Source organism: Salmo salar, chromosome 14, assembly GCF_965601325.2.
Source record: "Salmo salar chromosome 14, fSalSal1, whole genome shotgun sequence".
In the NCBI taxonomy this organism is placed as follows: Eukaryota; Metazoa; Chordata; class Actinopteri; order Salmoniformes; family Salmonidae; genus Salmo; species Salmo salar.
This window is the reverse complement of record NC_138304.1, coordinates 39,738,125-39,765,935: the sequence shown is the minus strand read 5'-3', so window position 1 is coordinate 39,765,935 and position 27,811 is coordinate 39,738,125. Positions and strand designations below refer to the sequence as shown.

Sequence of the window (27,811 nt, the reverse complement as noted above, 5' to 3'; positions counted from 1 at the left end):
TTTTTACAATTTTCTACATTGTAGAATAATAGTGAAGACAAGAAAACTATGAAATAACACATATGGAATCATGTAGTAACCAAAAAAAGCATCAAACAAATCATAATATATTTCATATTTGAGATTCTTCAAAGTAGCCACCCTTTGCCTTGATGAGTTTTGCACACTCTTGGCATTCTCTCAACCAGCTTCATGAGGTAGTCACCTGGAATGCATTTCAATGAACAGGTGTCCCTTGTTAAAAGTTAATTTGTGGAATTTCTTTCCTTCTTAATGCGTTTGAGCCAATCAGTTGTGTTGTGACAAGGTAGAGTTGGTATACAGAAAATAGCCCTATTTGGTAAAAGACCAAGTCTATATTATGGCAAAAACAGCTCAAATAAGTAGAGAAACGACAGCCCATCATTACTTTAAGACATGAAGGTCAGTCAATCCGGAACATTTCAAGAACTTTGAAAGTTTCTTCAAGTGCAGTTGCAAGCGCTATGATGAAACTGGCTCTCATGAGGACCGCCACAGGAAAGGACGACCCAGAGTTACCTCTGCTGCAGAGGATAAGTTTATTAGAGTTACCAGCCTCAGAAAATGCAGCCCAAATAAATACTTCAGAGTTCAAGTAACAGACACATCTCAACAGCAACTGTTCAGAGGAGACTGTGTGAATCAGGCCTTCATGGTCAAATTCCTGCAAAGAAACTACTAAAGAACACCAATAAGACTTGCTTGGGCCAAGAAACGTGAGCAATGGACATTAGACCGGTGGAAATCTGTCCATAGATTTTTGGTTCCAACCGCCATGTCTTTGTGAGAGGCAGAGTAGGAGAAAGGATCTCCGCATGTGTGGTTCCCAAAGTGAAGCATGGAGGAGGAGGATTGATGGTGCTTTGCTGGTGACACTGTCAGTGATTTATTTAGAATTCAAGGCACACTTAACCAGCATGGCTACCACAGCATTCTGTAGCGGTACGCCATCACATCTGGTTTGCGCTTAGTGGGACTATCATTTGTTTTTCAAAAGGACAATGACCCAACACACCTCCAGGCTGTAAGGGCTATGTAACCAAGAAGGAGAGTGATGGAGTGCTGCATCAGATGACCTGGCCTCCACATTCACCCAACCTCATCCCAATTGAGATGGTTTGGGATGAGTTGGAGCGCAGAGTGAAGGAAAAGCAGCCAACAAGTGTTCAGCATATGGGAACTCCTTCAAGACTGTTGGAAAAGCATTCCAGGTGAAGCTGGTTGAGAGAATGCCAAAAGTGTGCAAAGCTGTCATCAAAGCAAAGGGTTGCTACTTTGAAGAATCTCAAATATATTTTGATTTGTTTAACACTTTCTTGGTTACTACATGATTCCATGTGTCATTTCATAGTTTTGATGTCTTCACTATTATTCTACAATGTAGAAAATAGTCAAAATAAAGAAAAATCCTTGAATGAGTAGGTGTCCAAACTTTTGACTGGTACTGTATGTATGTATCAGGTGTCAACAGTATGTTAGACTGTATGACCAATACGACCTAGCAGTCAGTATTGGGTACTGGACTAGACAAGCACATTAGCTCCGATTCAACAGCTGAGCTGTGGGCCTGAACTTCAACTCAAATAGTTAACTTTGCCTTCCTGAATCACCAAAACACACAACATGGAATGTCTGACACTGACACACACACCAGACAACAGTAATAAAGCATTGACAACTGACAAGCACTAAATATGTCCACAGGAATACCACACCCAGGCCTCATCTTGACCCCAGTCCAGCAGGAAGCCATAGTTACACTATTATTACAATCCCAATTGGAATATTTTGCAACAGTAACAATTGTGACACACTAATATACTAAAGTAACGTGAGCCTCTGTGACAAACTTCCGTTCCGATGGCATCAGAGTCACAGGCTTTAGTTCTGTTGCATTACAGCAACATTCTTGTTCTGATGTTGAAGTGATCAGAATATAGGCCTAAACTTCTTTGTTTGGCAAAGAACAAGGCATTTGAATTCATCATAACTCAGTGGATTCGCATGGACCTGCAGTAGCATTGCTGTTCGACGGAAGACTAAAGGCAACTAGCTACCCACAGCTGTTTATCAGAGGTCTCGGCAACACCGCTAGCTAACTACATAAACAACAATGCCTTGGCCATCTGTCGGTCCAGCGGTCTAGACTGCTCTCAGTCCTACTTGTTTTCCACTCAATCGGCCTGCTCCTGTCTGAATATTCCATCGCTATTGTTCTACTGTAGCTGAGTGCTGACACCTTTATAGCGAGGTAACGTTAGCTAGCTACTGTACTGACTGTAACTGACAAGGTTCGGCCATCAATTCGCGGCATCCATTGACATCCATATTTCCGTCGAATTGGGGCGATATAACTGGAAACAGTATCCATTTCCCATCGAACAGACTTCAACGAATGACATCGTTGCTGAATTTACCTTCCTTGGTCTTGGTGGTCGCCGTTATGTGTTGATGAGAAATCGTTAGGGACGAGGATAGCTGCGACCAAGATGGCGTCGCCTCCAAACTTCCACCACCACTTCCACTGTTACTTTGGACACTCATGAAGCCACTTTACTAGTGAGAGAGCAGACACACGGGCGTCCGTGCAAATCCGAAATCCCAAAAGTGCATCCACCATCAGGCAACTGCTACATAGTCACGGAAATCAATCTAATTTTTACCATTTTTTGTAAACATTTATATTTCAGTAAGCTCTGCAGTGCGTATGCGTCTTGAAGTAGCATGCTAGGATAAAATCTAACCTTTGCATCGATCGAGCGGCTGTCAGCATCAGTTCGCGAACAGCGCTCCAATCCTGGAATAGGCTATCGCGAGGTTAGCGCCATAGCAATATATCAGTAGAACCGATATCCAATTAGACGGTTCGAAGAATGTATGGTCAATCATTATCATCTCAAAATTCTGTGCCACATTTCAATAACGTGTATTTAAATGACAATTTCTATTGTTCAGCCATGTTGGATGATGTACCAATTTACAGATCAGCTACCAGAAATGTACCACCTAAAAAATGCATGGGTCAAAATATCTACTAAGCCTATATCTATGATTGGCGCGCACCTCGCTCGTGCTGTGGATGAGATGATGCGAAAACAATGAAGCGACACCCCAAAAATGGCCGTAAGTCACACAAGTTCATTTCTCCTCACACGAACAAAATATTAAATGAAATCGTAAAGGAAAAATTACATAACTACAATTTATTTTCTTTACAATTTTGTTCGTATAAATATATGAATGCCTTTAGGTCTACACATCCATTGAAAAACGGCTTCTGACAACAGGCATTTTCAGATGTCAGGATTTGTTTGCAAAGACTGTTCACTTAGTGTGTGTGGGCTGTGTGCATGGTTGAATTCCCCTACACACTGGCAAGTTGAAAACATGCGTATTGTTGTATTGGCCTATATTAAAAATGAATCTTGTAAAAAAAGAAGTGAACATGATTGATGAAGGAGGACAATGTTATGATCTACAGATGGAGAAAATGCTTTGTTCCAAATCTGGTGCAATGCATCAGCCAGCTAGGTCTATATGTTATGTTGTTGTGGTGAAGCTTTTGTGACGTCACTGTGGAATTCACACACACACACACACACACACACACACACACACACACACACACACACACACACACACACACACACACACACACACACACCTTTATTTGGATGTGTTTGTGTTGGTCATTGGGTGACTTAACTCTTTATACCCAAATGGAGCCGACAGGCGAAGGCAGGTTAATGGCAGACTGATGTGTGTATTTTCTATCATTTCTGATATTCGGGGCTCATCTGTAAAAGCGAACTTGGTCTCAGTATGACTCCCTGATGAAATAAAGGTTAAATAACATAACAACAGACTCACTGTGGGTTCCACTGACGAGCTCTCCCTGTAACAGATTAGTCTATATGATTCTGACAGCACAAAGTTATCATAGAGAATGGTTAAGATGATCATCACACACACACTCACTATTGTGTATTTATTATTACTTCTATTATTACTTATCTATTATTTCTCTATTTTCTTTCTCTCTGCATTGTTGGGAAGGGCCCGTAAGCATTTCACTGTTAGTCTATACCTGTTGTTTACGAAGCATGTGACGAATAAATGTGATTTGTTTTGACTCTTGCACCTACAGTAGGTCTGAGGGTGGAGGATAAGCATGAGATGATTTACAATCACTAAACCCACTGTTTTATGACAATGAATACATTATATCAGCAGGCTTGAATGAAACAATGTGTGGATATTTCATATTTAATATTTTTTTCTCTGAACGGGAGCTTGTTTGTTGGAAGGTTTGATATATTTGATGGAGAGTCTGTGTTTGTTCCAGGTAAGTTACATCAGGAAATATGTTGTATTTGGATGAGAAAGCAAGTGAGGTACACATATACACACACACACACACACACGATATGTACCTGCTCCTGGTAACCTGATTTTTAAGTCATGAGATGAGTTTCCATGGTAACTGTTACAGAGTGATACCCCTTTACAGGCATTGTTACAGAGTGATAGCCCTTTACAGGCATTGTTACAGAGTGATAGCCCTTTACAGGCATTATTACACAGAGTGATATACCTTTACAGGCATTGTTACAGAGTGATATACCTTTACAGGCATTGTTACAGAGTGATATACCTTTACAGGCATTGTCACAGAGCGATAGCCCTTTACAGGCATTGTTACAGAGTGATAGCCCTTTACAGGCATTATTACGGAGCAATAGCCCTTTACAGGCATTGTTACAGAGTGATAGCCCTTTACAGGCATTGTTATAGAGGAAGAGGAATATTTAATAAGTACAGTAGAGTGAACAGAAACGCACACAATCCTATTCTCTTCCCATCCACACACAAAGAGCCCAAAATAAAATTACAGTTCATGTTGTGTAAACAGGATTATAAACTGGGTGGTTCAAGCCCTGAATGCTGATTGGCTGACAGCAGTGATATATCGGACCGTATACCACGGGTATGACAAAACATTTATTTTTTCTCTTCTAATTACGTTGGTAACCAGTTTATAATAGCAATAACTCACCTCAAGGGTTTGTGGTATATGGCCAATATACCACGGCTAAGGGCTGTTCTTGTGCATGACGCAATGCAGATTGCCTGGATACAGCCCTTAGCCATGTTGTATTGACAATAGACCACAAACCCCAGAGGTGACTTATTACATTTGATTTATTACATTTCTTTTTAGTCTTCTAATTACGTTGGTAACCAGTTTATAATAGCAATAAGTCACCTCGGGGGCTTTTGCCAAAGCAGCAGCTACTATTCCTGGGTTCCAAACGCAATAAGGCACTTATATCACACATAAAACAAAATATAAAACAGTAGTCGGGGTATATTGGCCATATACCACATCCCCTCAGGCCTTATTTCTTAAATAACCCATTCCCTATAGAAATGTAGTTAATTAATGGAGAGAGAGGGGGAGAGAGAGAATAGACTACTGCATACTGCCATGTAATAAGAACCAGAGCCAGGGCATTCCAAGAGCTTTACATGTCTGCCGGTCTATAAGAAAGGCAGATAGGGAAAGGTGGCAGCCATTTTGAAAAGCAGTTGCAATGAGCCAGTGGATAAGGAACATGGGGTCATCAGTATCTGGCCATGCTCAAGAGGAAGATCAAAGTACAATGCTTTCAAACCAACATAATTTAAACCATTAACTTTTACCCCAACCCATGACCCTTAACAAATATACTTGCTCAATAGTTCTGTTGATATAATAGTTTATCCTTTTTAGTAGATGTACAATGCAATAAACTGAGCAACAGTTGAAGGTCTTATGTGAATCCACTAATCTCTTATTTCATATAGCTATTAATCATGTGTTATGGACACAGGTTTACAAACTTAAAGACATGTTACATCAGAAAGGGGACATAATGACCCCAAAGTACAGATGCCTGAAACCTGATCTACCTTGAAATATCATGTCTAGCCCAGACTTTAATGTTGATGAGAGCTTTACAAGGGTTTACAAGGGATGACTCTCTAGCCTAACTCCTTGATGAGTGCAAGAGATTGAGCCAGGGTCAAGCTGATATCTTTGAATGAACCGTTGGCGCCATCTAGCGCCAAATGCTCGCAAGGACTTGAAGGAACACGATTGAAATGCACGTTAACAATTTTGTCCTTCCTCAGGTCCCATCCATGTAGAAAATATGTCTGGAAATTGCTCGTATTCACAGACCTAGGATCAGATTATCCACCCCGAATTCCAACCTTAACCAGGAGAAAATAAACACTCAACTGACCTTAGATCAGCGTCTGGGGGAAATGATTCCTTACTCGGTATGACATCATCCACTCATCATTGTTTGTGGTGCTGTCAGTTCCATCACCGACCTAGTACTGTAACGTTAACTACTGTAACTCCATACAAATTGGATTTCATTTAAAGCATTATATCAAGTAAGTGCAAATATACTAGCTACTTTCATGTTTTAGTATTTTAAAACCGTGATACGGGATTTGATCATGTCCGAGTCGGTCACCGTGTAGCAGGATAGTTAAATTAGCTAATTTAGCTGTCACTGTCAGGCTTATCGCCGGCTAGCTAGCTAGCTAACGTCCTTGTCTTGCAAGAATGGCTAGGAGATTATTGTCAAAAGTAAATCTACATGTGGATAATCAGATTACCATTGTACAATTAAGCGAGTTTAAATGAAGGGTTGCGGACTTCTCTTCAGTCAATGTGTGCTCCGTTAGCTGGCTAGCTTGGCATCGAGCACATAGACTCTAAAAAAAAGATCGAGCAGGACACGGATGACGTTGACTCCCGGGACACCGATGACGTTGACTGCCAACACCGATGACGTTGACTGCCAGCACACAGATGGCGTAGACTGTTGGCCAGCGGGCGAGCGAGCTACTGCTCCATCACAGAATCAGATGAAACTGGGATGTGGCCAATCAGCCATGTCCCACTTAACCCGTTTGACCTTTCCAATCAACCATCAAATTAATTTGGTATTAATAACAACATTTTTGGTTAATGTTGTAATCTCATGATTGTATCTACGTCATGAATCAACAGACAAGAAATAGGCCTACATTTTCTATCTCGCCCGCCCATAATAAGATCTGACCCGAATTCGTTTTGATCAAAATATATTAACATAGACCTTGATCATGACTCAGTTCCATTACATTACACGTAAGTCATTGGACAACGGTGTCTTCTGTAGTGGGAATTTTGTTAAAATCCCTGACACTCGGTCTGAACAGAGGCCCAAAGTGAGATTTGGCTAATTTACCAATCTATAAATTGTCAGATGACAATGGCTAATTCAGTGACTGTCAGTGACTGACATAACAATCGAAAAATTGCTGATATGCAACCAAATTTCGAACTTGCACCTTGTGTATTCTACTATTCTAACTCTCAACAGTAAATTGAGACCCTGACTGAGTACCTACATTTAAAAAATAATAAAACAGTTAGGTTTGGGGTCCCCCTAGCAGCCTGAGGCTGTAAAACGTGATAAAAATGTTGCAGTTTTAAAGCACATTTTCTGCAATTCTACACATTTTGCCATATGGGAAATAACATTTTTAACACATTTCATGCAGTTCTACTAATTTTGCCATAGGGCCGAGATAATTTCCCCCCTGTTTTACAACTAATTTCCTGCAATTCTACCCATTTTGCCATGACTTATGCCATGTTAATGATATCTGAGTGAGAGTGACTAACAAAATCAAAGGGGGTCCCCTGGGCACGTGCCCTGTGTGACCAGTCGGCATTCGGCCATGATAACTACAAGTTTAGATAGCTGGCTAGACTAATTTACCAATCTATAAATTGTTAGCTGACCTGGCTAATTGAGTCAGATCATCAAGGACAACAACCACCCGAGCCACTGCCTGTTCACCCCGCTATCATCCGCTATCATCCAGGGCATCAAAGCTCGGACCGAGAGACTGAAAAACAGCTTCTATCTCAAGGCCATCAGACTGTTAAACAGCCATCACTAACATGGAGTGGCTGCTGCCAACATACTGACTTAAATCTCTAGCCACTTTAACAATGAAAAATTGATGTATTAAATGTATCACTAGCCACTTTAAACAATGCCACTTTATATAATGTTTGCATACCCTACATTACTCATCTCATATGTATATACTGTATTCTATACCATCTACTGCATCTTGCCTATGTCATTTGGCCATCGCTCATTCATATATTTTTATGTACATATTCTCATTCATTCCTTTACACTTGTGTGTATAAGGTAGTTGTGAAATTGTTAGATTACTTGTTAGATATTACCTCATGGTCGGAACTAGAAGCACAAGCATTTCGCTACACTCGCATTAACATCTGCTAACCATGTGTATGTGACAAATAACATTTGATTTGATATGATTTGACTGACATAACAAGAGAAAAATTGCTGATACACAACCAAATTTTGAACTTGCACCTTGTGTATTATACTATTTTACTCTCAACAGTAAGTTGAGACCCCGACTGAGTACCTACATTTAAAAAAATAATAAAACAGTTAGGGCTAGCAGCGTGAGGCCATAGGCCAGTGTTCCCCAACTCCAGTCCTCCAGTACCCCCAACAGTACACATTTTAGTTGTAGCCCTGGACAAGCACCTGATTCAACTCACTGAGGGCTTGATGATTAGTTGATAAGGTTATATTAATATACACCTTGATAGGTTTATGCTTAGTGTTTCCACACAGCCATATCTCCATGTTACAGCGCTTGTTGTTTACGGAAAACAGACAAAAGACAAGAGGTGACCATATGTGCGCATTAGCTATCTTTCTGCGAACATCTGTGTGTAAACATAACTCGGGAAGTGTAGCGGAAGTGTATTTTCGTCGGAACGAGGCACCCATTCCTGTATGGATCTGTAACTGCTACAATAAGGACCCATACCTGTATGGATCTGTAACTGCTACAGTAAGGGTTGTAGCTGTATGGATCTGTAACTGCTACAGTAAGGTCATAGCTGTATAGATCTGAAACTGCTACAGTAAGGTCATAGCTGTATGGATCTGTAACTGCTACAGTAAGGTCATAGCTGTATGGATCTGTAACTGCTACAGTAAGGTCATAGCTGTATAGATCTGTAACTGCTACAGTAAGGTCATAGCTGTATGGATCTGTAACTGCTACAGTAAGGGTCATAGCTGTATGGATCTGTAACTGCTACAGTAAGGTCATAGCTGTATAGATCTGTAACTGCTACAGTAAGGTCATAGCTGTATGGATCTGTAACTGCTACAGTAAGGGTCGTAGCTGTATGGATCTGTAACTGCTACAGTAAGGTCATAGCTGTATAGATCTGTAACTGCTACAGTAAGGTCATAGCTTTATAGATCTGTAACTGCTACAGTAAGGACATAGCTGTATGGATCTGTAACTGCTACAGTAAGGTCATAGCTTTATAGATCTGTAACTGCTACAGTAAGGACATAGCTGTATGGATCTGTAACTGCTACAGTAAGGTTCGTAGCTGTATGGATCTGTAACTGCTACAGTAAGGTAATAGCTGTATGGATCTGTAACTGTAACATATTGACTTGTTCTCTCTCTCCCTCTCTCTTATAGCATGGCAGATAAACAGGATAAGAGTGAGCTGAAGGCGGAGCTGGAGAGGAAGAAACAACGCCTGGCCCAAATCAGAGAGGAAAAGAAGAGAAAGGAGGAGGAGAAGAACAAGAAGAAGGATGTGAGTAGAGAGAATAGAAGAATGATTTTGAACCTGCTGACTGCAGGCTTGATGCAGAGGAGTGGGGGCTATCAGTATATGATTATTACAGTATCATGTTATAGCCAACATGCAGTATTTATTATATTACTGTCTCCCTGTCCCTGCCATTCAACAAATCCCCTCACTGTACCTCACCCGCTCCCTACTTCCCCTCTCTTACCTGTAGGGGTCTGACTCTAAGCGGGGAGGGGAGGGGGGTGCAGCTGGGGCACCAGACTCGTCTGACCTGGAGAAGAAGAGGAGAGAGGCTGAAGCTCTATTGCAGAGCATGGGGATCGCCCCTGATATAACCAATGGTAAGGACACACACAGTTTGTATTCTGATTTAACGTTCATCGTCTGTGATTAACATTTGAGTGTAACACCAATATAATTTCCTGGTCCTGTCTTGGTTTTGTTGAATTGTTAAAGAATTCTTCAATTGAATTGTTAAACAATTCTTCAATTGAATTCTTCAATTCTTGTTTTCTCTTCTGGTTTTGAATAAGCCTTTCTGCATGAAGCCTCAGCATGAAGCCTCAGCATGTCACTTACAGCTACTTTTTCTCTCTCTTCTCCTTTTATTTCTTTTGCTTTTTTGTATCTTCCCCCTTTTTTATTTTATGACTAACCAACTCACTCACTCACTCACTCACTCACTCACTCACTCACTCACTCACTCACTCACTCACTCACTCACTCACTCACTCACTCACTCACTCACTCACTCACTCACCCTCAACAGCCCAGCCTCTGAGAGTAATAACAGAGGATACGTGTTTGTTTCACTATCTAGTCCCCGCCCCTATGTCTCCCTCAGCCAAATCAATGTGCAGCGAGACAGGAAGCCAGGACTCTGGAGATGGAAACTCTAGGTATGTGTGTCTATGTGATTAACTACACTGAACAAAAATATAAACGCAACATGTAAAGTGTCGGTCCCATGTTTCATGAGCTGAAATAAAATATCCCAGAAATGTTCCATATGCACAAAAAGCTTATTTCTCTCAAATGTTGTGCAAAAAATGTGTTTACATCCCTGTTAGTGAGCATTTCTCATTTGCCAAGATAATCCCTCCACTTGACAGGTGTGGCATATCAAGAAGATGATTAAACATCATGATCATTACACAGGTGCACCTTGTGCTGGGGACAATAAAAGGCCACTCAAAAATGTGCAGTCTTGTCACACAACACATGCAGTTGGCATGTTGATGGCAAGAATGTCCACCAGAGCTGTCGCTTGATAATTTAATGTTAATTTCTCTACCATAAGCTGCCTCCATAGTCATTTTTTGAGAATTTGGCAGTACATCCAACCAGCCTTACAACCACAGACCACGTGTAACCATGCCAGCCCAGGACCTCCACATCTGGCTTCTTCACCTGCGGGATCATCTGAGACCAGCCACCCAGACAGCTGATGAAACTGTTGGTTTGCACAACCAAAGAATTTCTGCACAAACTGTCAGAAAGGTCAGGGACGCGTGCTGGTCATTCTCACCAGGGTCTTGACCTGACTGCAGTTCAGCGTCGTCACCGACTTCAGTGGGCAAATGCTCACCTTCGATGGCCACTGGCACAATGGAAAAGTGTGCTATTCACAAATAAATCCTGGATTCAACTGTGCCGGGCAGATGGCAGAAAGCACGTATGGCTCCATGTGGGCGAGCATTATGCTGATGTCAACATTGTGGATGAGATGAGTCGCGCTGCGTGAGGCAAATGGTGGTCACACCAGATACTGACTGGTTTTCTGATCCACACCCCTACTTTTATTAAATATATCTCTGACCAACAGATGCATATCTGGATTCCCAGTCATGTGAAATCCATAGATTAGAGCCTAATGAATTTATTTCAATTGACTGATTTCCTTATATGAACTGTAACTCAGTAAAATCTTTGAAATTGTTGCATGTTGCGTTTATATTTTAGTTCAGTGTACTTCCTGGCTCAGTATTTATTAACAACAGGTCTGTAAATTCTGACTTGTCTGCTTTCTCTCTTTCACTTCCCACTCCACCCCTCTCACTCCCTGTTTTCTCTTTTTCTCTCTCCATCTCTCTCTCTCCCACTCCACTCCTAACTCCTCTCTCTCTCCTCTGTCTACTTCTCTCTCATCTAACTTTTCTCTCCTGCTCTCTGCTTCTCCCTGGTGGTGCATTGTGGCTGTATCAGGACGTTACACTGGGATCCTGACCCCTCTACTCTGCAGCTGCACTCTGACTCCCAACTACTGGGGTACTGCTCCTCTCTCTCTTACTATCTAAGACACATTCCCTACTTGGCTGGGGTACTGCTCCTCTCTCTCTTACTATCTAAGACACATTCCCTACTTGGCTGGGGTACTGCTCCTCTCTCTCTCTTACTATCTAAGACACATTCCCTACTTGGCTGGGGTACTGCTCCTCTCTCTCTTACTATCTAAGACACATTCCCTACTTGGCTGGGGTACTGCTCCTCTGTCTCTTACTATCTAAGACACATTCCCTACTTGGCTGGAGTACTGCTCCTCTCTCTCTCTTACTATCTAAGACACATTCCCTACTTGGCTGGGGTACTGCTCCTCTCTCTCTTACTATCTAAGACACATTCCCTACTTGGCTGGAGTACTGCTCCTCTCTCTCTCTTACTATCTAAGACACATTCCCTACTTGGCTGGGGTACTGCTCCTCTCTCTCTTACTATCTAAGACACATTCCCTACTTGGCTGGGGTACTGCTCCTCTTTCTCTCTTACTATCTAAGACACATTCTCTACTTGGCTGGGGTACTGCTCCTCTCTCTCTCTTACTATCTAAGACACATTCCCTACTTGGCTGGGGTACTGCTCCTCTCTCTCTTTTACTATCTAAGACACATTCTCTACTTGGCTGGGGTACTGCTCCTCTCTCTCTCTTACTATCTAAGACACATTCTCTACTTGGCTGGGGTACTGCTCCTCTCTCTTACTATCTAAGACACATTCTCTACTTGGCTGGGGTACTGCTCCTCTCTCTCTCTTACTATCTAAGACACATTCTCTACTTGGCTGGGGTACTGCTCCTCTCTCTCTCTTACTATCTAAGACACATTCCCTACTTGGCTGGGGTACTGCTCCTCTCTCTCTCTTACTATCTAAGACACATTCCCTACTTGGCTGGGGTACTGCTCCTCTTTCTCTCTTACTATCTAAGACACATTCTCTACTTGGCTGGGGTACTGCTCCTCTTTCTCTCTTACTATCTAAGACACATTCTCTACTTGGCTGGGGTACTGCTCCTCTCTCTCTTACTATCTAAGACACATTCCCTACTTGGCTGGGGTACTGCTCCTCTCTCTCTATCTAAGACACATTCTCTACTTGGCTGGGGTACTGCTCCTCTCTCTCTCTTACTATCTAAGACACATTCTCTACTTGGCTGGGGTACTGCTCCTCTCTCTCTCTTACTATCTAAGACACATTCTCTACTTGGCTGGGGTACTGCTCCTCTCTTCTGTTCCTCCTGGTCTTTTCCTTGGTGGACATGTTTGTTTCATGCACATTGCTGTCTGCTAGCGCACGTAGAGTGTTTGTCTTTCTGATGGTGTGTTTGGATGTGGAAGTCTCTGACCTTGTGTGTGCGTGCATGAGAGAGTCTGTATAATCTTGTGGCTGTGTTTTCAGGTTTGTATGTGTCTCCCTGACTATGTATGTGTCTCCAGGCGTGGTTTGAGGCTTGGCATGGCAAAGGTGACCCAGGTGGATTTCCCACCCAAACAGTCTGTGTCCTACTCCAAGGAGACACAGACCCCCACCTGTACACAAACACACACACAGGCCAAACCAGGTAGTCCTTGTGTTTTATGTGTTACCAGCAATTTACAGACTTTTAAGTATGTTGTGTTGTTGTGAGCATGATATTGAACCTGTGTGTGTGTGTGTGTGTGTGTGTGTGTGTGTGTGTGTGTGTGTGTGTGTGTGTGTAGCAGAGGAGGAGGAAGAGGAGGAGGAGATGTCCGAGCCCAAGCCAGCAGAGGAGTCCCAGGAGGAGAAAGCTGATCAGGAGGAGAAGCAGGAAGAAGGTGAGACTGACTTTACCCTCTTACCTGTGACCTGTAAGTTGGCTAGCCCTGCCTACACCACAGCTGATATTTGTGTGTGTGTGTGTGGGGGGGTGTGTGTGTGTGTGTAGTCCCTCCCAAAGATCTGAGTGAAGAGGAGAAGATGCAGCTTCTCCACTCTGAGGAATTCATGACGTTCTTTGATCGAGGGAGCAGGATTGTGGAGCGGGCTCTGTCTGAACGAGTGGACGTCTGCTTTGACTACAGCGGCCGAGACCTGGAAGACAAGGAGGGGTGAGACACCCCAAACTGTAAAATGATTATTATTATTGGTCATATACACACTTCCCAGCAGGTATAAAAGGTGTAGCGAAATGCTTGTATGCTAGCTCCCTCAACATTGTAGTACAATAATTAATATCAATAATAACAACAAACACCTCCTCTCCCCTCCTCTCTCCTCTCCCTTCTCTCTCTCTCGTTCTTTTTTTCCAGTGAGATGCAGGCGGGGACTAAGATGTCTCTGAACAGGGTGTTCTCTGACGAACATTGGTCCAAGAACAGAGTGGTCACCTGTCTGGACTGGTCTCCTCAGGTAAGACAGTGCGTAATGATTGTAAATATACACTGAGTGTACAAAACCTGCTCTTTCCATGACATGGACTGGCCAGGTGAATCCAGGTGAAAGATATGATCCTTTATTGATGTCACTTGTTAAATCCACTTCAATCAGTGTAGATGAAGGGGAGGAGACAGGTTAAGGAAGGATTTTTAAGCCTTGAGACAATTGAGACAAGGATTGTGTATGTGTGCCCTTCAGAGGGTGAATGGGCAAGACAAAAGATTGAAGTGCCTTTGAACAGGGTATGGTAGTAGGTGCCTGGCTCACCGGTTTGAGTGTGTCAAGAACTGCAACGCTGCAGGGTTTTTCGTGCTCAACAGTTTCCCGTGTGAATCAAGAATGGTCCACCACCCAAAAGACATCCAGCCAACTTGACACAACTGTGGGAAGCATTGGAGTCAACATGGACCAGCATCCCTGTGGAACGCTTTCAACACCTTGTAGAGTCCATGCCCTGACGAATTGAGGCTGTTCTGAGGGCAAAAGGAAGGTGTTTCTAATGTTTTGTACACTCAGTGTATATACACTGTATGTAACTAACTAATTCATATTAATCTCGTGTTCGACTCCTGTTTGATTCAGTACCCTGAGCTGCTGGTGGCCTCCTACAACAACAACGAGGAGGCTCCTCATGAGCCTGACGGAGTGGCTTTGGTCTGGAACATGAAGTATAAGAAGACAACACCCGAATACACCTTCCACTGCCAGGTACACAAACGCATGAACGTGCGCATACAGACACACCAGTGGAGGCTGCTAAGGGAAGGGCGGCTCATAATAATGTCTGGAATGGAGTAAATGGAACGGCATCAAACACCTGGAAACCCTGTGTTTGATGTATTTGATACAATTCCACTCCAGTCATTACCACAAACCCATCCTCCCCAATTAAGGTGCCACCACACACAAACACTGTGAAAATCCTTTTCTTCTGCCTGTTCTCCAGTCTGCAGTGATGTCAGCAGCGTTCGCCAGGTTCCATCCTAACCTGGTCGTGGGCGGGACTTACTCAGGCCAGATCGTCCTATGGGACAACAGGAGCAACAAGAGAACACCTGTACAGAGAACTCCTCTTTCTGCATCCGCTCACACGGTAACACACGCAGAGTGCTCAATAGTGTTCAAATTGTGAAGTTGTTTACCTTATATTAGCTTACAAGCTACTGTTAGCTACTGACATTTGTCATACGCTCTTAACAGGAGCCACTAGGGTTAAGTGCCTTGCTCAAGGGCACATCAGCAAATCATTTTACCTAGGCGGCTCAGGTATTCGAACCATCAACCTTCCGGTTACTGGCCAAACGCTCTTAACCACTAGGCTACCTGCCGCCCATAGAGACTGAACTGTGTGTGTGTCCTGTGATGTTCAGCACCCAGTGTACTGTGTGAACGTAGTGGGGACCCAGAATGCTCACAACCTCATCAGCATCTCGACTGACGGAAAGATGTGCTCCTGGAGCCTGGACATGCTGTCTCAACCACAGGTACTACTGCAGCGTGTATGTGTGTGTGAGTTCTAGGACATCGTAGAGCTAGTGTTTTGTCAGTCTTAATGCTGTGTGTGTGTGTGTGTGTGTGTGTGTGTGTGTGTGTGTGTGTGATACAGGACAGTCTGGAGCTGGTGTTTAAGCAGTCAAAGGCAGTAGCAGTGACATCCATGGCTTTTCCTCTGGGTGACGTCAACAACTTTGTGGTCGGGAGTGAAGATGGATCAGTCTACACTGCCTGCCGCCACGGGAGGTGTGTCAGTGTGTGTGTGTGTGTGTGTGATTTTATTTAGCGATGGGGAGTAACGATTGCTTTGTGCACATGGTCTGTGTTACAGTAAAGCAGGTATCAGTGATGTGTTTGAGGGACATCATGGTCCGGTCACTGGGTTGAGCTGTCACAGTGCTGGGGGTCCCGTGGATTTCTCCCATCTGTTCATCTCTGCCTCCTTCGACTGGACCGTCAAGCTGTGGACCACCAAGGTAACGCGCACACACACACACACACACACAGAGAAACATCAACCCTACCTCATTCTCTAACAGTGCCCTCTCTCTCTCTGTGTAGAGTACCCGTCCTCTGTATTCATTTGAGGACAGCTGTGACTATGTGTATGATGTCATGTGGTCTCCCACACACCCCGCCCTCTTCGCCTGTGTGGACGGATCTGGACGCCTGGACCTGTGGAACCTCAACAACGACACAGAGGTACACACATCAGAGGAGGCTGGTGGGAGGAGCTATAGGAGGACGGGCTCATTGTAATGGCTGTAATGGAACGGTATTAAACAAATGGAAACCTCATCTGACTCCGTTCCAAACGTTCCATTCCAGACATTATAATGAGCCCGTCCTCTTATAGCTCCTCCCCCACACACATTTATACACATAGTATCAACAACAGACATACAATGCAACTTAAACACTGTGTGTCCTAGGTGCCCAGTGCCAGTGTGTGTGTGAATGGGTCTCCTGCTCTGAATCGTGTGCGCTGGGCTCACTCAGGGAGAGAGATCGCTACAGGAGACTCAGACGGACAGGTGCTGGTCTATGACGTAGGGGAGGTGAGAGATCTGTCCCTTCACCCATTCCTTCATCTAGAAAACCTTTATATTGCTGCACTGAAATAAATCACAAGTGTCATACCTGCAATTTGTTTAACCTGTGTGTGTTTCCACAGCAAATCTGTGTGCCCAAGGCAGATGAGTGGACCCGTTTGGTGCACACGCTGGTGGAGATCAACGAGAACCGTGACGAAGGAGAGGAGCTGGCCGCGCAGCGCCTAGTCGCCTGATCACCATGGTAACCACTTGCTTCCAAATCCTCCCTCCAGTTGGAACAGGTGTGATGTTTATCCTCTCAGGTTCTAGAACATTTGAGTGTTCTGTCCACAGCTCTTCCCTAAATATGCAAAACTTTGTACCTTTTTACCACTTTGCATCTCCTGTATTTGTATGTATTGGAGGCGTATGTGTATTCCCTAAAGGCTGACCATGTGGATTTAATGGTGAACAACAGAAATAGGATGACCCATGCCCATTCCAACCTTTGTAGACAAGGGCAGCAATGTCCTTAGATTTTAGCTTCAATTTTATTTATCCATGCTCTTATTTATCATATGCGGTTGCACATATTTAAACATGTCTGCGGATAGCTTTACCAGTATATCCCTTTACATTAGCACTACACCTAAGCTCATACCACTACAAGACAAAAAGTGCTTTTTAAATTAACTTTACTTGCCTTGACTGAATATGTTTGTTAGTGGTTTTTGAATAAACCAAAGTTAATTACTTTATCCGTTTAAAAATGTACTGTACCCGTAGGTCTCTTAATAGAAAGCCAGTGTGTCTCTCCTTCCTGAAAGGATGTTAATGAAGTATTTCCTCATGAGATGTGGACCTAAGTGGAGCCATAGATGCATACAGAGTTTGGCCAACTATCCACCATGTTGGCACCAAATGCACCACATTCTAATTAGCATTTCAACTAGACTTTTGTTGGAACATTGTACATTACACAATTCTCTGTTGGAAGGAGTTTGCCAAACTCTGTATAGATGAAGGATTCAGACCCCTTGACTTTTTCCACATTGTTACGTTACAGCCTTATGCTAAAATGGATGAAATAGCCCCCCCCCATACACAATATCCCATAATGACAAAGTAAAAACAGGTTTTTAGAAATGTTAGCAAATTGTATAAAAAATGCATAACTGAAATATCACATTTACATAAGTATTCAGACCCTTTATTCAGTACTTTGTTGAAGCCCCTTTGGCAGTGATTACAGCCTCAAGTCTTCTTGGGTATGACGCTATAAGCTTGGCACACCTGTATTTGGGGAGTTTCTCCCATTCTTCTCTGCAGATCCTCTCAAGGTCTGTCAGGTTGGACGGGGAGTGTCGCTGCACAGCTATTTTCAGGTCTCCAGAGGATATTCGACTGGGTTCAAGTCTGGGTCTGTCTGGGCCACTCAAGGACATTGAGACTTATCCCGAAGCCACTCCTGCGTTGTCTTGTCTGTGTGCTTAGGGTTGTTGTCCTGTTGGAAGGTGAACCTTCACCCCAGTCTGAGGTCCTGAGCGCTCTGGAGCAGGTTTTCATCAAGGATCTTTCAGTTCTTCGCTCCATTCACCTTTCACTCGATCCTGACTAATCTCCCAGTCGCTACCGCTTAAACATCCCCACAACATAATGCTGTCACCACAGGGATGGTGCCAGGTTTCCTCCAGACATGAGGCTTGGCATTCAGGCCAGAGTGCAATCTTGGCTTCATCAGACCAGAGAATCTTGTTTCTCATGGTCTGCGTCCTTTAGGTGCCTTTTGGCAAACTCCAAGCGGGCTCTTGTGCGCCTTTTCCTGAAAAGTGGCTTCCGTCTGGCCACTCTACCATAAAGGCCTGATTGGTGGAGTGCTGCAGAGATGGTTGTCCTTCTAGAAGGTTCTCCCATCTCCACAGAGGAACTCTGGAGCTCTGTCAGAGTCACTTCCCTGACCAAGGCCTTTCTCCCCCGATTGCTCAGTTTGGCTGGGCGGCCTTGGAAGAGACTTGGTGGTTCAAAACGTTTTCCATTTAAGAATGGAGGCCACTGTGTTCTAGGGACCTTCAATACTGCAGACATTTTTTGGTACCCTTCCCCAGATCTGTGCCGCCACAATCCTGTCTCAGAGCTCTACGGACAATTCCTTCCACCTCATGGCTTGTTTTTTGCTCCGACATGCACTGTCAACTGATGGACCTTAGACAGGTGTGTGCCTTTCCTAATCATGTCCAATCAATTTAGTTGTAGAAACATTAAGGATGATCAATGGAAACAGGATGCACCTGAGCTCCATTTCGAGTCACATAGCAAAGAGTCTGAATACGTAAAACGTAAATAAGGTATTTCGTATTTTTTGGGCACACAAAACATTTTTTTTGCTTTGTTATTATGGTGTATTAATAAGGAAAATGTTTAATCCATTTTAGAATAAGGCTGTAACGTAATAACATGTGGGAAAAGGGAAGGGGTCTGAATACTTTCAGAATGCACTCCATGCTCCTTATTTAATGGATTTGATATGATAGAACATTTTGTAAAATTGTATCAGTATAACATGAAGTGACCAAGTCTAGTATTACACCAAAACTCCTGGTAAGGTTTTGCTGTTTACTCCCTTTGAAATAAACACTTTAACCTCTAGAATTAAAACCATACATATGCTTTATTTCAATAAAATACACAATGAATTGAAATGGATTTAAGTTATCTAATCCTTTGCTCATGATTCTCCTCAAACACTTATGTTGAAAAGGTCTGTACATCAGTGATTCACAAGGAGACAGAGTCCCAACGTCATTCTAACATAACAGTGACGTTAGTCATGTTGCTTTCTAACATTACTGCAACACTTCTGTAACCAAAATGTTTCTCTCATTATCCTCATGGTGTTGCTCTAACGTTACCATACAATTGTTGTCCAACCTTACAGTAACAATTCCTTTCCAGCAGTGTCACGTCTCTGTACAGAAGATCTACAATATGTACAGTAACTTCCTGTGCCAGGCCCAATCAGAGTAAAGCCTTACACACGCTGTCCAAGCAAATATCCCCTACACACTGTCCAATCAAAGTAGCCTTACACAATGTGCATCAGAAAGAAAAACTAGAAAATCTAAATCAGTTATTAATGAGAAGAGAGGAGCCACCAGAGAGAGCGGAGCGTGGGAGAGAGAGAGCGGGGCGTGGGAGAGAGAGAGCGGGGCGTGGGAGAGAGAGAGCGGGGCGTGGGAGAGAGAGAGCGGGGCGTGGGAGAGAGAGAGCGGGGCGTGGGAGAGAGCGGGGCGTGGGAGAGAGAGGGGCGTGGGAGAGAGCGAGAGAGAGAGCGGGGCGAGAGAGAGCGAGAGAGCGGGGCGAGAGAGCGGGGCGAGAGAGCGGGGCGAGAGAGAGCGGAGCGAGAGAGCGGGGCGAGAGAGAGCGGAGCGAGAGAGCGGGGCGAGAGAGAGCGGAGCGAGAGAGCGGAGCGAGAGAGCGGGGCGAGAGAGAGCGGAGCGAGAGAGAGCGGAGCGAGAGAGAGCGGAGCGCAGGGGAGCGGAGCGAGAGCGGAGCGCGGGGGAGCGGAGCACGGGAGAGCGAGAGCGGAGCGCGGGAGAGCGAAGCGAGAGAGAGAGCGGAGCGCGGGAGAGCGGAGAGAGAGAGAGCGGAGCGCGAGAGAGCGAGAGGAGCGCGGGAGAGCGAGAGGAGCGCGGGAGAGCGAGAGGAGCGCGGGAGAGCGAGAGGAGCGCGGGAGAGCGAGAGGAGCGCGGGAGAGCGAGAGGAGCGCGGGAGAGCGAGAGGAGCGCGGGAGAGCGAGAGGAGCGCGGGAGAGCGAGAGAGAGCGCGGGAGAGCGAGAGAGAGCGCGGGAGAGCGAGAGAGAGCGCGGGAGAGAGCGGAGCGCGAGAGAGAGAGGCGCGCGGGAGAGCGAGAGAGAGGCGCGCGAGAGAGAGGCTCGCGGGAGAGCGAGAGAGAGAGAGAGGCGCGCGAGAGAGAGGGAGCGAGAGCGGAGCGTGGGAGAGAGGGAGCGTGGGAGAGAGCGAGAGCGGAGCGTGGGAGAGAGAGAGGGAGAGCGCAGCTTGGGAGAAAGAGCGAGAGTGGGGGAGAGCCGAGCCACCGGAATGTGGGGGAGAGCCACCGGAATGTGGGGGAGAGACGAGGCTCCTTTTCAAATACATGTTTCAGATGAAAAGAGGGATGAGAGAAGTAAAGAGGAGCATGCAGCCACTGGAGATACAACACAGTGCAGTGTTCAGGTTACTGACCTACAGTCAGCTCTCCAGGACCAGGGAGAGAGAGCACTGAATTAGTCCCTGGGAGGAGTGGGGGGCAGTGTGTACGTCTGTGTGTATGTCTGGTTACATGGACCCTGGGAGTGTGTGTGTGTGTATGTCTGGTTACATGGACCCTGGGAGTGTGTGTGTGTGTGTATGTCTGGTTACATGGCCTTACAAACAGTGTGCGTGTATTAGTATGTATTTCTGTTGCATGGCCCCTGGGAGTGTGTGTCTAAGTGTATACTCCCTAGTGGAGTGGGCAGGTAGTTAGAGGCCCAGTCTTTAGGGGGCAGCAGCCTCTTGAGGGGAGGCAGAAGGGGTATCATGGTGAATGGAGACCACTCCAGAGGACTTGAACTTGGGCAGGTGGAGGCCAAACTTGTTCTCCACGCCAGCGAAGGTGGCCGTAGCCAGACGGTAACCGCCCACGTGGTCAGCACTGACCGGAGGAAGCTCCGAGATACGAGACTTAGGAGTGGGCTCAGACCCTGACGGACGACTGGAGAGAGAAAGATAGAGAAATGGGAGACATTGTATAATAACTTGCGTTATAACAGTGGGGAGTGTGTGTGCGTGTGTGTGTGTGTGTGTGTACTTACTGCCCTCCGAAGTCCACATTTAACCACCTCTGTAGGAGCTCATAGGTCACCAGAGTCACCCCAAACTGAGGAGAGGATCGACACATACGAGCTGGGGAGATAGACAGAGAGTAAGCAAATTCCCATTTCTACACACACACACACACACACACACACACACACACACACACACACACCTCCAGCTCCCTTCCACAGTGCTCTGAATCCCTCCTCATGCATGATTTTCCTGAAGCAGTCCGTGACTCCAGTGTAGGTGGTCTGTCCCGCCCTCGCTGCTACCTGCAGGCGCGTCTTGATGACATCAGCAGGCGTAACCAGGGAGGCAGCAGGGATACCTGGGAAATGGAGTCAGAAAGGGTATCACCTGTGGCTATGACTGTGTTTGACAGTCAAATAAAATGGAATTGAATTGTATCTCTGGGTAGGTGTGTGTGTAGTGCGTGTGTACCGCCGATGGCTCCAGCAGCTAACAGCTGTAATGCGCCCAGTCTTCCCTGTTCGTCGGCGAACTGAGCCTTGGTGTGGGCGTACACTGGGAAGAAGATGGCTGAGAAAGGGATGTCTCTCAAGAAACACGCTTTAGCACCCTACACACACAAAGGGTAAGTGACAGACATTTTCAATCACAAGGCCCTTGTTTCCCAAAATACAAGCACAATGCCACCAGACGTAATGGTCAAACACACACCTTGTAGAGGCCGAACAAGCCGAGGTCTCGGATGACACTGAGGGCGCTGATTCTGGGTCCTGTGGTGATCTCTCCTGCCACCTGCAATCTGATCTTAACTATCTCCAGCGGGTTAGTAAAGACCACCTGGGAACCCCCTGCCTGCAGAGAGAGAGACATGGGGGACATGAGGAAGGGAGGGTTGCTACCACAGCCTCCCATTTAAGTAGGATTAGGTGGAATAGAATGGGTGGGGTTTAGGGTTGGGAAGTTTGAGTGAGATGGAACAGACTTGTTAACGTGCTGCTGTGCGGTTTGTTGCTAACGTTTGGTGCTGCAAGCCCAGCTTCAGACGCAATCGTTAGACAAGGGTAAGTTAAGTGTAGGAAAGGATGAAACAGCGTCTGTGCCACCAGTAAGTACAGATAGTAGTATATATCCCCTCACACAGTCCCCACAGCCAGACAACTTCCTCATGGCTTCTGGAGGGAAATGCTTTAGGAATGCTCAACCGGTGTCGCTCATTCAGCCAACAGAAACGTTCAACCGGTTCTCCCCATTAAGCAACGAGTCAGAGTCTTCTCTGGTCTCTCCTCCATCCGTTACAGGGTCTGAGACGCCGAAGCCTCCCACCATTAGCTCTGACAAATTGAAAACCCTAGTCATTGGTGACTCCATTACCCGCAGTATTGGACTTAAAAAGAATCATCCAGCGATCATACACTGTTTACCAGGAGGCAGGGCTACCGACGCCAAGGATAATCTGAAGATGGTGCTGGCTAAGGCTAAAACTGACGAGTGTAGAGAGTATAGGAATATTATTATCCACGTCGGCACCAACGATGTTAGGGTGAAATAGTCAGAGGTCACCAAGCACAACACAGCTTCAGCGTGTAAATCAGCTAGAAACATGTGTCGGCATCGAGTAATTGTCTCTGGCCCCCTCCCAGTTAGGGGGAGTGATGAGCTCTACAGCAGTCTCTCAACTCAATTGCTGGTTGAAAACTTTTCTGCCCCTCCCAAAAGATAGAATTTTTAGATAATTGGCCCTCTTTCTGGGACTCACCCACAATCAGGACCAAGTCCACTCCTCCCTAGCTGGGGGGGGGGGGGGGGCTCTCATCTTATCTATGAACATAGAGAGAGCTCTAACTCCTCTAGCTCCACAATGAAATAGGGTGCAGGCCAGGCAGCAGGTTGTTAGCCACCCTGCCAGCTTAGTGGAATCTGCCACTAGCACAGTCAGTGTAGTCAGCTCAGCTATGCCCACTGAGACCGTGTCTGTGATCTAGGTTGGGCCAAACTAAACATGGAGGTGTTCGCCTTAGCAATCTCACTGGAATAAAGACCTTTGTGATATCTCACATCTCAAAATAGGGCTACTTAATGTTAGATCCCTAACTTCCAAGGAAATAGTCAATGATCATAATCTTGATGTGATTGGCCTGACTGAAACATGGCTTAAGCCTGATGAATTTACTGTTAAATGAGGCCTCTCCTCCTGGTTACACTAGTGACCATATCCACCGCACATCCCACAAAAGGCAGAGGTGTTAATAACATTTACGATAGCAAATTTAAATTTCCCCCCCAAAAATGACTGGGTTTTCATCTTTTGAGCTTCTAGTCATGAAATCTATGCAGCCTACTCAATCACTTTTTATAGCCACTGTTTACAGGCCTCATACAGTGTTCTTCACTGAGTTCCCTGAATTCCTATCGGACCTTGTAGTCATGGCAGATAATATTCACATTTTTGGTGACTTTAATATTCACATGGAAAAGTCCACAGACCCACTCCAAAAGGATTTCGGAGCCTTCATTGACTCAGTGGGTTTTGTCCAACATGTCTCCGGACCTACTCACTGCCACAGTCGTACTCTGGACCTAGTTTTGTCCCGTGGAATAAATATTGTGGATCTTAATGTTTTTCCTCATAATCCTGGACTATCGGACCACTATTTTATTACGTTTGCAACCGCAACATATAATCTGCTTAGACCCCAACCAAGGATCATCAAAAGCCGTGCTATAAATTCACAGACAACCAAAAATATTCCTAGATGCCCTTCGAGACTCCCTCTCCCTACCCAAGGACGTCAGAGTATAAAAATCGGTTAACCACCTAATTGAGGAACTAAATTGAACCATGCTTAATACCCTAGATGCAGTCGCACCCCTAAAAACAAAAAACATTTGTCATAAGAAACTAGCTCCCTGGTATACAGAAAATACCCGAGACCTGAAGCAAGCTCCTAGAAAATTGGAATGGAAATGGCGCTACACCAAACTGGAAGTCTTCCGACTAGCTTGGAAAGACAGTACCGTGCAGTATCGAAGAGCCCTCACTGCTGCTCGATCATCCTTTTTTCCAACTTAATTGAGGAGAATAAGAACAATCCAAATTGTATTTTTGATACTGTCGCAAAGCTAACTAAAAAGCAGCATTCCCCAAGAGAGGATGGCTTTCACTTCAGCAGTGATAATAAATTCATGAACTTTGACGAAAAGATCATGATCATTAGAAAGCAAATTACGGACTCCTCTTTAAATTTGCTTATTTCTCCAAAGCTCAGTTGTCCAGAGTCTGCACAACACTGCCAGGACCTAGGATCAAGGGAGACACTCAAGTTTTGTAATTCTTGACACATTGATGAAAATAGTCTTGGCCTCTAAACCTTAAAGCTGCATACTGGACCCTAAATTACTGAGAGCTGCTTCCTGTGCTTGGCCCTCCTATTTTTATATAATGAACAGCTCCCTATCCACCGGATGTGTGCCAAACTCACAAAAAATGAAAATGGCAGAAATAAAACCGCTTGAAAAAGCCCAACCTTGACCCAGAAGAAACAAAAAACTAAAAATCAGCCTATATCAAATCTCCCATTCCTCTCAATAAAAAATTTAAAAAAAAGAAGCTGTTGCTCAGCAACTCACTGCCTTCCTGAAAACAAACAATGTATACGAAACACTTCAGTCTGGTTTTAGACCCCATCATAGCACTGAGACTGCACTCGTGAAGGTGGTAAATTACCTTTTAATGGCGTCAGACCAAGGCTCTGCATCTGTCCTTGTGCACCTTAACCTTAGTGCTGCTTTTGATACCATCGATCACCACATTCTTTTGGAGAATGGTCTACACGGACAAGTTCTGGCCTGGTTAGATCTTATCTGTTGGAAAGATATCAGTTTGTCTCTGTGGATGGTTTGTCTTCTGACAAATCAACTGTAATTTTCAGTGTTCCTCAAGGTTCCGTTTTAGGACCGCTATTGTTTTCACTATATATTTTACCTCTTGGTGATGTCATTCGGAAACATAGTGTTAACTTTCACTGCTATGGGGACGATACATAGCTGTACATTTCGATGAAACATGGTGAAGCCCCAAAATTGCCCTCCTGGAAGCCTGTGTTTCAGACAGAAGGAAGTGGGTGGCAGCACATTGTTTACTTTTCAACTCAGACAAAACAGAGATACTAGTTCTAGGTCCCAAGAAACAAAGAGATCTTCTGTTGGATCTGACAATCTTGATGGTTGTACAGTCATCTCAAATAAAACTGAAGGACCTCCGCGTTACTCTGGACCCTGATCTCTCTTTTGACGAACATATCAAGAATATTTCAAGGATAGCTTTTTTTCCCCATCTTCGTAACATTGCAAAAATCTGAAAGTTTCTGTCCAAAAATTATGCAGAAAATGTATCCATGCTTTTGTCACTTCTAGATTAGACTACTGCAATGCTCTACTTTCAGGCTACCCGGATAAAGCACTAAATAAACTTCAGTTAGTGCTAAACACGGCTGCTAGAATCTTGACTAGAACCAACAAATTTGATCATATTACTCCAGTGCTAGCCTCTCTACACTGGCTTCCTGTTAAGGCTAGGGCTGATTTCAAGGTTTTACTGCTAACCTACAAAGCATTACATGGGCTTGCTCCTACCTATCTCTCCGATTTGGTCCTGCCGTACATACCTACACGTACTCTACGGTTACAAGATGCAGGCCTCCTTACTGTCCCTAGAATGTGGGGGAGATCTTCGTGGGCTATACTCGGCCTTGTCTCAGGGTAGTAGGTTGGTGGTTGAAGATATCCCTCTAGTGGTGTGGGGGCTGTACTTTGGCAAAGTAAGTGGGTTTATATCCTGCCTGTTTGGCCCTGTCCGGGGGGTATTGTCGGACAGGGCCACAGTGTCTCCCGACCACTCCTGTCTCAACCTCCAGTATTTATGCTGCAATAGTTTGCGTTGGGGGGCTAGGGTCAGTCTGTTATAGCTGGTGTATTTCTCCTGTCTTATCCGGTGTCCTGTGTGAATTTAACTATGCTCCCTCTAATTCTCTCTCTCCTCTCGGAGGACCTGAGCCCTAGGACCATGCCTCAGGACTACCTGGCCTGAAGACTCCTTGCTGTCCCCAGTCCACCTGGTCATACTGCTGCTCCAGTTTCAACTGTTCTGCCTGCGGCTATGGAACCCTGACCTGTTCACTGGACGTGCCACCTTGTCCCGGACCTGCTGTTTTGGACTCTCTACCGCACCTGCTGTCTCTAATTCTGAATGATCGGCTATGAAAAGCCAACTGACATTTACTCCTGAGGTGCTGACCTGTTGCACCCTCTACAGCCACTGTGATTATTATTATCATCATCATCATCATCTGACCCTGCTGGTCATCTATGAACGTTTATAACAGAACATGGCCAAGATGTTCAATCTCCACCCGTCACAGCCAGCAGAGGACTGGCCACCACTCATAGCCTGGTTCCTCTCTAGGTTCTGGCCTTTCTAGGGAGATTTTCCCTAGCCACCGTGCTTCTGCATTGCTTGCTGTTTGGGGTTTAAGGCTGGGTTTCTGTACAGCACTTGTGTGACATCGGCAGATGTAAAAAGGGCTTTATAAATACATTTGATTGATTGATTGACCAGTCTTACTCACACAGGCTCCAGCCAGCACCTCAGCAGCAAAGGGAATGGTGTCGCCTTTACCGGTGAACTTATCTCTCACAAAGTCATTCACCTACAGGGAGAGGGGGTACAGAGAGAGCGGGAATCAGCAGAGATACTACAGAGGGAATAGCCAGGAACGTCTTAGAAAGAATTTAGTGTTAATTAAGGATTCACCTCCATAGTGATTGGCTGAGTGAACTGGAGGGGGAGGAGTTTGACTCACTGTGAGTTTGATGGCCTTCTCTGGAGCCACGCCTATGAGCTGGGGAAGAAGACCTGGAGAGCACCATGGGAGACTGAGTCCACATATGACATGAACCACATCTCACGATGACTAGTTTCTCAGGGTAGAAGGAGAGAAGGGAGGAGAAGAGTGCAGGGATGAGAATGAAGGGGAAAATT

The 27,811-nt window shown here is 45.0% G+C and overlaps 3 protein-coding genes across 13 annotated transcripts in view; 1 reads left to right on the top strand and 2 right to left on the bottom strand.

Moving 5' to 3' along the window:
• LOC106569493 (serine/threonine-protein kinase tousled-like 1-B) overlaps window positions 1-2,957 on the bottom strand; it is a 29,634-nt gene extending 26,677 nt beyond the window's left edge. Inside the window, exon 1 of one of the 3 annotated variants that reach the window (XM_045694321.2) lies at window positions 2,766-2,957. Coding sequence is in view for 2 of the 3 variants with exons in the window: in XM_045694320.2 (XP_045550276.1) it covers window positions 2,439-2,565 (127 nt within the window). In the remaining variant the exon portion in view is untranslated. Of the gene's footprint in view, window positions 1-2,438 lie in introns of all 3 variants that reach the window. The other 2 variants (XM_045694320.2, XM_045694319.2) reach the window with 2 other exon arrangements.
• Window positions 2,958-6,327: 3,370 nt separating this feature from the next.
• LOC106569495 (dynein, cytoplasmic 1, intermediate chain 2a) lies at window positions 6,328-19,643 on the top strand. Of its 9 annotated transcripts, none has more exons than XM_014140894.3 (17): window positions 6,328-6,465; window positions 9,628-9,748; window positions 9,957-10,086; window positions 10,590-10,644; window positions 11,951-12,013; window positions 13,456-13,580; window positions 13,720-13,815; window positions 13,926-14,088; window positions 14,290-14,389; window positions 14,999-15,124; window positions 15,363-15,509; window positions 15,787-15,900; window positions 16,023-16,156; window positions 16,242-16,386; window positions 16,472-16,612; window positions 16,843-16,968; window positions 17,085-19,643. In XM_014140894.3, the coding sequence occupies exons 2-17, from the start codon at window positions 9,629-9,631 to the stop codon at window positions 17,196-17,198; spliced, it is 1,899 nt and encodes a 632-aa protein (XP_013996369.3). In that variant the 5' UTR covers window positions 6,328-6,465; window position 9,628; the 3' UTR covers window positions 17,199-19,643. The 9 variants fall into 9 exon arrangements, with proteins under 9 accessions (XP_013996369.3, XP_013996367.3, XP_045550271.2 ...); XM_014140892.3 differs by having other exon boundaries at window positions 10,566-10,644; XM_045694315.2 differs by having other exon boundaries at window positions 10,515-10,644; window positions 13,723-13,815.
• The window catches only part of slc25a12 (solute carrier family 25 member 12), a 42,141-nt gene continuing 33,923 nt past the window's right edge, over window positions 19,594-27,811 (bottom strand). The window contains exons 12-18 of the mRNA XM_014140890.3: window positions 27,633-27,685; window positions 27,399-27,479; window positions 22,486-22,626; window positions 22,246-22,384; window positions 21,974-22,132; window positions 21,798-21,888; window positions 19,594-21,697 (exon numbers count right to left, since the gene is read on the bottom strand). Of these exons, the coding sequence (XP_013996365.1) occupies window positions 21,481-21,697; window positions 21,798-21,888; window positions 21,974-22,132; window positions 22,246-22,384; window positions 22,486-22,626; window positions 27,399-27,479; window positions 27,633-27,685 (881 nt within the window). The 3' untranslated portion in view covers window positions 19,594-21,480. The remainder of the gene's footprint in view (window positions 21,698-21,797; window positions 21,889-21,973; window positions 22,133-22,245; window positions 22,385-22,485; window positions 22,627-27,398; window positions 27,480-27,632; window positions 27,686-27,811) is intronic.